The sequence below is a fragment of the Morone saxatilis genome, unplaced genomic scaffold (assembly GCF_004916995.1).
Source record: "Morone saxatilis isolate NCDOM2014 unplaced genomic scaffold, NCSU_SB_2.0 Contig22, whole genome shotgun sequence".
NCBI lineage: Eukaryota > Metazoa > Chordata > Actinopteri > Moronidae > Morone > Morone saxatilis.
In genome coordinates, this window is record NW_023339785.1 from 5,074,037 (window position 1) to 5,085,619 (window position 11,583).

General features: G+C 41.4%; 1 protein-coding gene across 1 annotated transcript in view; it reads left to right on the top strand.

Annotated features, from left to right (window-relative positions):
- Positions 1-432: 432 nt before the first annotated feature.
- The window catches only part of tlx2 (T cell leukemia homeobox 2), an 11,990-nt gene continuing 839 nt past the window's right edge, over positions 433-11,583 (top strand). The window contains 4 exon segments of the mRNA XM_035669440.1: positions 433-1,342; positions 1,344-1,599; positions 8,099-8,311; positions 9,061-9,298. Of these exon segments, the coding sequence (XP_035525333.1) occupies positions 1,085-1,342; positions 1,344-1,599; positions 8,099-8,311; positions 9,061-9,298 (965 nt within the window). The 5' untranslated portion in view covers positions 433-1,084.

An 11,583-nucleotide genomic window follows, 5' to 3' on the forward strand; every position in this document is an offset into this window, starting at 1 on the left:
TGTCCCTTTATTCTCGTTAAAATCCATCTTTTCTGACACCAGGAGGAACATCTTTCTTTTTCTGACTGCATTCTCTCAATGATTGATCTCGAATGAAAGAATGCAATGATTAACTTCAGTATTTTCTAACGTGTAGACGAGCGTTGACGCGAAACTGGTTTGGACACCGCTTGACCCGAGCCTTGAGCGCCACTAAAAGGCACAACCCCCCCGTCAATAGCAGAGAAAACACAGAAAGCTGCGGCTTCTTTAAGACATCCGAGCAAAACAACTGCCCTACCGAGGAGGAGGGAGAGCAGGGGAGGGAGGGAGGGAAGGAGGGAGGGAAACAGAGATGGAGGGAGGGAGGTTCGGCTGGATGACCGAATGGCAGCTTTTACGCAGAGGGTTGTCTCACCTGCTGAAACGCACTTCACCATTCAGCACAACAGAGCCGTCTTTCGCGCTCACCTCCAATTAATATCCACGCCTGCGAGGTCGGCGCTTCGTTTTCGCCTCTTTTGGCTTTGTTTTGTTTTGTCTGTTGCTTTGTTTTGACGCGGCGGGCTTGGGTACACTACCGTGCCCTCTGCGTATGGATCGCCTCTGCCAGAGCAGGCGAACAAAGCGCGTCGAGCCTCTCCAGAGAACTGCCTCCTCCAAAAAAAAAAGAGCAAGGATTTTTGTCTGTAAGTACTCAGGATAACCATTTGGCATCTTCGATTGTTTTTTTCCCCCTTGATGTTAGGCTGCCTTAATGTGTAGTTCGCTGGAAAAAGAACACACTGTTAAAGATGGATACGCTTCTTCTTCTTAGCCCGATGGATAGGCATTTCATTTAGGGAACACCCGATCCCACTGCTGGACAAAAATGATGGCAAGATTTTGGATAGCGCTGGACGCGTTGCTGGTTTCCTGGGAGTAGAACAGGCCCGTGTCGATGCTTGAAAACAGAAAACAGCCCAATACTGCAGCACACATTCAAACATTTCATTCCCCAAGGCGTCACTCACTATATGACAAAAATACACCCGCGCGCTGAGCGAGCATACTGACAAACACATCACCGATAAAAAAAAAAACAACAACAACAAAAACAACAACTATGGAGCACACCGGCATCGAGGAGGTGAACCAAACGCACCAGCAGCAGCATGAGCCCATCAGCTTCGGCATCGACCAGATCCTCAACAGCTCGGACCAGTCCAGCGGCTGCATGCTGCCCAATCGGACCGGCGACCCGGATTACGCGCTGGCCTCCAACGTGTACAGCAACGGGTACAACAGCGTCTACAACCCGGCCTGCTCCATGGCGGCGGCGGCGGGTCTGGCCGGCTCCTACAACGTCAACATAACGATGAACCGTCAGCATGAACAATGAACGTTAACGTGAACTCGGGCGCGCCGTCGGGGTGATCCGGGTGCCGGCAGCAACAGACCCACTGCCGCCTCCCCCTCGCCGCCGCCGCCGCGCCGCACGCCCCCCCTCGACGCATCCCGCATCGACCCGGCCATCCCCTCAGGTGCCCGGCGATGGGGATGGGGAAATGCCGGGCGAACTCACCTTCCGTGCCGATGGAGAGCACGTCTAGAGTTTGGCCGAAGACAGGTATTTAACAGGTACACGAGAGTAACCACCTGTAGTGTTATTTAACAGATGTACGGCCAGGGACTGTATCTCTACAGAAGGCGCCTTTCATGCACCTCTCCTGCGTTCAAGAGCAGATAGCATCCACCACAATATCTTCTCGACGGCTTCACAGCGTGATTGTGATTCTTTTTTGTCTTTACAATTTGTGTTAAAGCAGGCCCTGAACCGGTGTGCAGGCGGATGTGGCGCCAACTAGCTCTGACACGAGGCACAGTGCAGATCGATTCTCATCTTTAGGTGAACTTGCTCAAACCCACATCCTACTCACGCTATATAACATACACACACGAACACACCGCAAAAAGATCCTCAGTCTTTCATTACGCTGGAAGGGAGTCTGGATAACGAGAGCGAGAAATTGACACTGGACATGCCGGATTATCACGATTGACACTCACTCCAGTTTACAGCGAATGACGATAACGACGTTGCCGTCTTTCAATGAGGAGACATGATTTTCTTGGTCTCTGAACCAATTGAAAAGCAGGAAGAGATGTCGAAACTAAAGCATAGGGCAGTTTAAAATCAGTGGGTATAATTAACACGTATTATACTTATATTATTATGTGCATCCACTCCATTTAGTGTCGATACTTGTTTTAAATTAGAGATACATATTGCCGGGTCTGAATGCATCATGCCTCAATTATGGTAGCTCTCAACCATTTAATCCTGCATAATTCCGGCGTTATAAACTCTTCATTTGTTTCACTTTCCTGCGTCTTTCTGGAGCTTTGTCAGCCATGATCCTTACAAACGCTCACCATGATTAAACTGCTCCGTTCTTCCCTCTAGAGATTGATGAATTTGGAGCGAAAAATAAAAAATCAGCCAACATTATATTGCTATTTCTTTTGCTCGTGCTGTCAATTCATAACCATGACCAGCAATATACAAGTAATAAAAAGCCATCAGCTGCCCTGCAACTCGGACCGTAATTTAGAGTATTTTTATGTGCTAGTAACCTAGACTTTATCTCTCCGCTTTTTGAGATAAACAATACAAAAACACAACAAGTGACTCATTCTTCTTAATAGGCCTTAATACCACGCATTTAAAGCATTTTTTGCTTTTTCACAAGTAAATCCAGCCGTCCACTGCTGTCCACAGTGCAAATAATCTTCGTATACCAATCCAGATGAATTTGTTACTACGTCCTTGCTGTCTAACATGGATACCGTGTTCGCTTTTCTTCGCCTCAGACCGGCCTCCTGCACAGCTTTATCTATGCTCACTTGTACCATGTTGTATATACTGCTATTAGATCATTCATATCTGTTGTTCTCACTGTAAAACAAATCTAATAATCCGTTTAAACAATCAAGGAGGCTTTGACGCCTTCAGACCACAAAAAAAATTGTTCTTTAATTAGTTACCTACATGTTAGTCTGTACACGATACACACAAGAGACAGACAACAACCAACAAAGACAAAAACTGCACCGATGAAATGACTGTGTTAATTTTTTCACCCGAGCCACCAGTGGTTAGGGAAAAAGCCCACATGAAGTTGTTGTTAGTCAGGTAGCCCCAAGCGATAATATAAAAATAACACGACAATGGCCAGAAGCCCCCTTTGGCGTACTGGGTTAAGTTAACGCAGTATTGCGTCGTGCTGTATTGACTCCACATGTAGCTTAACCCAGTGTGTTTGTTTCAGAGTGAGCGGAGTGGTAGTGTCAAAGGTCACGCATCCTTTAAATGAAGACGGTATCGACGAATAGGAGTAGAATTAAGACAATTAGAGAGCAAAGGTCATGTCGTTGAAGTTGCTCTAAATGGGAACATTCTATAGGATCTTATTTCATCCATGGACTCATTTAGTTTTAGGAGGTGGCGTCCATCTGCTCTTTTTCGTTTTTTCTTCTGACGCTTATTCTTATGAAGATGAAAATGTAAAACTCAGATTCGCCCCCCCCCCCCTCCCTCACTCCTCCACGCATTAAATATTCACTATTCCGTTCTTTCTACCTGATTAATTATTAAATACTGGGGGACGATATGTCAACTGCAAAAAGATACAGTGTAAATAGGCTTATCAATTCTACTCATAGTCACAGAGGGCCTCTCGTTTAATTTCTCTCAGCTTTGTGTCGCTGTAATTATTTCGCAGCTTATATCTTTCCACTGTATTGATCAGCCAAAGATCAGCAGCACACACACACACACAGGCACACACTGTCCAGATTTAGCCTGCTCTGTTTCCTATGAAAGGCCGTAAATCAAATGGACTATCATCTATCCTGATGGGCAGAGGAGCATTTTAAATGTTTCTCTCTGTCTCTTGTTTTTCTCTCCGCTTTTCAAGTTGAAACCGGAGGAGAAAAACGGCCTGGTGCAGCTTTAAACAGCCAAACATATTGCCAAAGGCTTCAGCTTTGGCAGCCATGGGAGGATTTTCTCTCTTTTTCTTTTTTGCAGGGATGTAAACGGAACCTGTTAAACTGCACAATAGACATCTCTCATTTTTCACCTTGGCGCGCGTCCTCATGGCCCCAAATTCACGTTATAAATCAGGAGAAGTTGTATCAGGCTGACGCCGAGGATTAGGCTTTGGGTGTTGAGGAATCATTCAATCCATCTCTAGAAAATAAGACCCGTTTACTGGCTTTATGTTCATCAACTCCTCTCTGCGTTTACTCTGGGTTTATAAGCACAGACCTATTCATTTTTCTTTAAGCTATCCCAAATTCCACCACAAATATGACTGCATTATTATTATTATTATTATTATTATTATTATTATTATTATTATAGTAGGCTAGTAGTAGTAGTTGTATTAGCAGTGGTGGTAGTATGTTGGCTACAGCAGCCTTTTTTCTGTGTCATCCACAAAAAAAAAAAGTGACTTGATTTAAGATTTATTTTTATTTAAGCCTTTTTTAAAATCTGCTCAAAGGTCGCCAACCATTTGGATGCCATATAAACACAAAACATAAAAACTAAGTAGTGGCCTAGCTGTTATAATTCAGGCGAATTAATTAATAATTGTAATAAATTGAAAAAACAAATGTCCAAAAAGTGTTACCATAAAGCTATAATGTAGACACTTTAAATTCATAAAAAATGCGTAAATATACGAAGGACAGACACGAATCCACAATTTAAAAGTTGTTATTGTACACTAACACTGCAATAATAATAATAATAATAATAATAATAATAATAATGTGGATCGTCTGGGCATCCTGACAATAAACAGAAACATAATACAGGATGTGTAGCTCTATAAGCCACGCAGCACCAATAAAAAACATAATTAAAGCCTTTTTGGCTGCAGTTAATCTGTGTGTGTGTTAATGGCAGTCAGAGCAGAGAAATAGGGGTTTATTTCCGTGCTGAAGCCGCTGCTGCCTTTCCACGCTGCCCTGATTGTCGGTGTGACAGAAGACAGTGTCCCTGCCTTTTGTCCCTGTATAGTGTAATAAATAGCAATATGTGTTCATGTTATATTTCAATATCCCCGTTAGAATCCTTCACGGATATATTTATTAGATTGCTACAAAGGTAATATCCGCAGTGGGGAAGAGAGGCGCTGTCACGGAGAAGTGTTATTAAGTATAGATGGTTTTATTATGGGAAACATATTCTCCATGGTAGCATTTTATTTTTTGATATGCTTATGCTAAATTGTATTACCTAGGCAGCAGATTTAGTATTCTCGCCCATTTGCTTTTTCATCTGAGGAAGGGGAAGAAAAAGTCAGGTTTTGTTTTTGCAACATTTCTTTTTCTTTCTTTTCTCTTTTTTTATGGGAACAAGATTTTCTCTCTTTTTTTAAATCTAAGAAGTTAAAGTGTTTTCCAGGCGGTCCAGTTTAATGGTATTGGCTAATTATTTTTCACATAGTGGAAATAATTCAAATGCTATTGTTGGATTTTGGAGGATCCCAAAAACATTGTGAGGGTTCATGTAAGATTTTATATTAAATGTTTTGGGGGTTTAGGGAGGGATTTAAAATGTAGAAATCTTTTTTATGTTTAATTCTCACATTAGTCTAATAACTATTAGAATTTTGAGAAATGTATTCTAAAAAAAAAAATAGATTGATACTTTTTATGTAAGTAAACACTTTACCTTTATAATACTGTAGTGAAAGGTCAGTATAAACACACTATGTAACACTTAAGCCCACACTGGCTTGATATACGGGCAGAATGAACACATTTGAGTGCCTCGTACACAAGAATACAGAGTTGTTATGAGTTATTTTCATTCATGGAACTTAGGACTGATGCAGCTGAGCGGGGACAGTCTTTTAATTTGATGTTGGTTTGAAATCCAGCTGATTTTGATGAAGCTTATATTGTATCTTACAGTCTTGTTAAGAATAGCAATGGATAAATCTGAAGGCATATCTGATCCTTGAACGGTTTTAGCCTTACACCTTCAGTCAAAACACGAAGCATGACTGATGCTTCCACCGTATCATATCTTTATCGCCGTTCTGAACACTGTGAGGCAAAGCTTTTCTGCAATTGGCCGGTCCAAAGCCTCCATGCTACATGTTGTGTTCCACTTGGGTTGCCTCTGAACGTGCTTGTATGTGCCTGGTCCATTAGTTAGTCCACAGATGGCCTGAAATAGCCATCTAATGCAGTATTATTTAGCCAGACCTGCCGCTGGGAGCAACAACAGGCCTGCTCGCTCTCAGCATGTGACCCATAAGGCCACACATAGTTTTGGGCAACGAGACTCCAACCTAAAAGGACCAATTACAAGCTTTAAATTAGAACCATCATAGAAAAGTCACCTTAAGAATAAGACTGGAAATCATGTGAGGTTTAAAGGCATACGATTAATGTAATGTAATGTTACTATAAACTCACTATTAAGGGCCACAGAGGTGCTACAGTCTACTTTGAGGACCTTATAGAAATATCAGAAACATCATGGGAAATTTGTCACTATAAACTCATGATTAAATACCATAGATGCCTGTCTACGTCCCAGAAGGAATATTAGAGGGATACAATTACCATTTATACTACTATTGAGCATCAGAGCAACACATAATGTGAAACCTGATAATAATATTATAGGAATATTACCATAGGAGATTAAAAATAATAATTAAAGGAAGAAAAAGAAGACATGGTCACTATAAATCCAATACAAAACACAATAAAAAGGCAGTGAGTTTTCATTTCAGGCACTAAATCTGCATTGCTAATTTACACTCAGGTAATGTTAACTTTATGTGACCTACTGTAACAGCACATTACAGCTATTCATCTTTATTTTACAAATCATTTGCTCGCATACGCCTCAATTTGCCACTCGTGTTCAGCACCATCAGGGGACGTCGGCAGCTCCCTGGAAATGACTGCAGAGCGCGTAATAGCTTCATGTTCCATTTTCCATCCAAATTGTCATCGTCTGTGTGGCAAATGAATTTTTCAGGTCGCTAAAACTCTGCGAGCATAGCAGCAGAAGCACGTGGCCCTCGGGGGGACACCTATGCAGATGTTTTCATATTCATTTTGGCTTCTGGTGAGCTTTCCTGACAAAACAAAAACAAATAAACACCCTGTAAGACAGGAGGCAAAACAGCTTGCTGGGGAGGAATGACACAAAGATACAGAGAGAGGGAGAGAAAGAGACAGAAAGTAGTCTTTTTTTTCTACGGTTGATTTCCATTCCCTCTTCAAAATGAGAATGTGGCTGGGGAGTGGATCTATGGCCAAAAACGATCTCATTACATTTATCGATCTTCTGTTTACCCATGGCTGACAAAATAGACAGGATTCATAGATATTTTATGATGCAGAAGATAAGTTGTTATTAATACCCAGATACAGTGATATGTGAAAGTGAACCACCAGGCAGTGAGGCACAGATGGAAGAATAATACAAAGTGTGCTCATATTTTTGAATGACATAGCAGTTGAGAAGACTCAAAACAGTCTGGTCAATACCTATAAATTTGATTTATTTCAAAGAATAAATATATGCCTCAAATTCAACATCTGTAAAATTTGGGAGTCTATAATTCTGCAGAAATGATTGAAAGTTGTGTAATTGTGTATATCAACCATGTAATGTCACTGTTTGGAGTTTTAATAACATGCTGAATGTTTGTATGGAAGTAATTTTGTGCAAAATTTTTATATATGATTTTTCTGATGGCAAAAGTTGACCCCAAGTTACAAAAAATGTACTGTGCAAGCTTGAAAGTCTGTGAATGGCACTTACTAGTAGGTAAATATTACCTGTATGTGCTCGATTTATCTTTGTAAACCTGCCAGTTGTCACTTATTTTTCTAAATGGCAGATATCTGATTTTGTAGCTAAACCTTTCCAAATGCTAACTTAAGAGACTAGCAGTAAATGATATTAAAGTAGACCCAGCTCATCATTCAGGCTTCCTTCATGTGATTAAGCTGCTGTGCGTCGGCGCCTGCACAGCGGCTGCTGCTGCTGCTGTGCTCCAGATGTGGGACCTTACTGTGTCTCCCTTTCCTTTAGGGGAGCAGGGAGAGGAGAGCCGAGTCGGAGAGGCCACAGGGGGGCCGGGGCCTGCCGGGTCCCTCTGTCCTCTCCCCAAGGGTGACATCGGCAGGGTCCCCGTCTGGAGCACTGTGGAGACATTAGCCAAATGCTATTACCCCGAGCTCGCTCACCTGCGAGACGGCAATGGCCTTCTAGCAGACTATCCTTTCCCAAAGGGGGCTTGCCCAGGTGAGTCACCCCCTCCTCCCCGCCACCAACCACCTCCCTTACCTCACTCATCTGTGTCACAGCTGAATTTTTAAGTGCATCCCTCTTGTGTGCAATGTAGATATGTCTTTGTGTGTGAAAATGTGAAAAAAAAAAACCTTGATCTTGACTTTTTGCCATAGTTTTACAGTAGGAACACAATTTACTGCCAGTTGTAAGCGATATCTTTTCTTGAATAGTTTTTGGAACTGATGCTGCATATCCCGGCTTTCTAAATGACTTTTCCTTGGACTTCCTTTCTGTACAACCCAGTGTGCTGTTTGGTTTTCAGAATCTGGCAGGGGAATATTAGTTGTAATTACATTTATCTTCTTCAATTGGCAGCTTCTGGGCCTTCTCTTAGACTCCCCAAACACACTGGCTTTTCCAGAGTTAAGACAAAATGGACAATCATTTTATCTACTCAAGGACGGGAAAACAAAATTGTGTTTCTAACATGAGCGTATACAAACAAAACCTCAAGGGAAATAAGTTTAAATTTCAGAAGAACAGATCATTCCAGTTTAGAAATGGAAATAAGTGCTTACACTAACAGTTTTTAATCTTGAACCCTTAAAGTCCAAACACCTCAATTACTTACACCAACCTTATTGCTAACATGGATTTTATTTTTAAAGATTCACTTGCATGATGTTCAGAGCTCCAGTGAAATGCTTAAGAATCATCAAACAAAGTCAGATAAATCCTGTCTCATTTTTTGCCCTTTTCAGCTGCCCTCTCACCCTTCTCTGTGACCCGTCGTATCGGCCACCCATATCAGAACCGAACGCCGCCCAAGAGGAAAAAGCCTCGCACCTCCTTCAGCCGGGTGCAGATCTGCGAGCTGGAGAAACGTTTCCATCGGCAGAAGTATCTGGCGTCGGCCGAGCGCGCCACCTTGGCCAAGGCCCTGAAAATGACAGATGCACAAGTCAAGACCTGGTTTCAGAACAGACGGACAAAATGGCGGTAAGATTGCAGCAGGGGTGTTCCTTCATGTAGTGTTATCTGATGCAGTTCAGTGTCTTTTAATGGTGTGAAAGTAGAGAATAGTAAAGCTGAAGCATCATAATTCTCTCTTCCACATGCCATGTTTTGCTCATTTCTTCTCCCTCATGATCTATTTGAGCAAAACAAAGAGCCCGTGGTGGATTTTCCAGAAGCTGTTTGTCTTTATGAGGGCAGGATGTTCACTCAGAAGAGCCACTCCTTCCAATTTTTCTTATGCCATAAATCAGCAGCGCTGAGTGTGTCTGTGTTTTGCTCTTGGATCCAAAATGCTTACCGATGTTTTACTTCAAACACAAGTAAAATGGCCCGCCGGCTGAAGCTTTCGAGACGTTGTACAACACAACACCTATTTTGCTTAGCCTAGCTGCCAGTCGAGGCCAGTTCACTTGACCAAGCACAATTACTCCTGAGCCTCCTGAAAGGCCTTTTAGAAACCTGCTGTCCAAAGCAATACTGAAACACTCACAGGAGGAATTGACTGCCAAGTCCATACACAGAAAAACACACACACACTCACACACACACACTCCTTCACTTCATTCTAACTGTTGTTTATAGCCATTTGGAGGTAAATGAGTAGGAAATCAAATTATGAAGCCCTGCCCGTAGTTAAAGGGACAGGACACATATTTCAAAAGCATATTACAAACAGCTAATGACCTTTTAGGGTTTTAATGTTTAAATGATCCTAAAGCTTTTTAGAATAGGTTTTGTATTTACTACTCATGGAAAACACTTACAAAGGTATTTTTCTTAGGCTGATTAACATTTAAAAATTAGTTTATCAGCTTGTCTTAATCAAATGATGAAAAGGGGTGCAATTATAAAAAAAAAAAATCACGTCCAATGGCAGTGAAAAACAAAGACCTATTTTCCATGATAAGATGTAAATTAGCTTAAGATAAACGCCACCAAACTAAATGCAAGACTGAGCAGTATGTCACAAGTAACAAGGGAATTGGCTTAACTGGTTTTTCAGATTTCCTAGTTTTGTTGAGATTTATGCCATTTCCCTGTAGTGTGCACCCGATAGGATGAGCATGAGGGATGTCTTTGCGTGACGACTACGCTAGTAACAAGAGGATGATCAAATCAACAGCCGGAGAATCAGATTATGATAATTCTGTTAGCAATAATGTGTGGCTAATGGATGGAGGTTGGTGTGCATGAAAGAGTGTTTCAGAGGTGTGTTTCCGCTCATGATTTGCATTTCATTGTCGATTTTGACGGCAATCATTTATTTATTATGGTTTGGGTTATTAGTAAGACCATCATGATTTCATAGATAAGAAAATTCTTCATTGTGCATTAATCTGCATTGCTGATGAGGACTGTTCAGAGCATATCTTGGCTAAAGTTAACACACACACAGGAGAGAAGGTCCTCATTACCATGAAAACATCTGTCAGAAGAATCTGTTTGAATATGAAAGAAACTTCAACTCAAGAGAGGGAAAAAATGATAAACAAAGCCAGTATTTCATCTACTCTGTTTCACAATGGCAGCACAATTTGTGACTTCCACAAATTCTTAATACATTTTCATATTTTTCCCTCCTCCCATGTATTTATCTTCTCGGCTCACTTTGCTTTATTTAATCCTGCTAACTCAAAGTATACTGATCACTAAAAAGATACTTTCCAACATGAACACGGCAACTTTTCCATTAAAAGGACGTATCAAAAAATAAATTCATCGGTGCTACCCCTCAACACAGCCTCTGACACAATATGTTACTGTTAACATATGCTGTTCTGAACAGAAAAACAAAACAGATGTTAGGTTTCACCTTGAGGCAGGAAGTGTTCTGTACCTCCTCCCCCTCAGTTAGTCACGTTCCCACTCTAACACCTGTCACTCATCCTGATCAGCTGTCATCTGGCCTGAAGCTGAAGTTGCGGGCACAGGTGTTCAGTAGACATAGCCCATTTGAAAATGAACAGGTTTCATTTGCAAATTTCCTGACACACTAATAACTGTGCTGCTTTTCTTTTCACCGCTTTTCTTCCTGATTTCTTTATTCTTTGACTTTCGCTGCCTTTTGACTGCTTACACTGAGCCACAACCAGCTGCCAAAGAAAATGTCATGAAAAACAATGGAAATCCAGTTTCCAGCTGGTATTCTTTCTATTTCCAGATACAGAATGTTGCAGCTTGTATTATAGTGTTATTATTTTGCTCGTAATCATTTATTTATTAATGTTTTTTTAAGAGGAGCTACAGTACAGCATCAGACTGATATC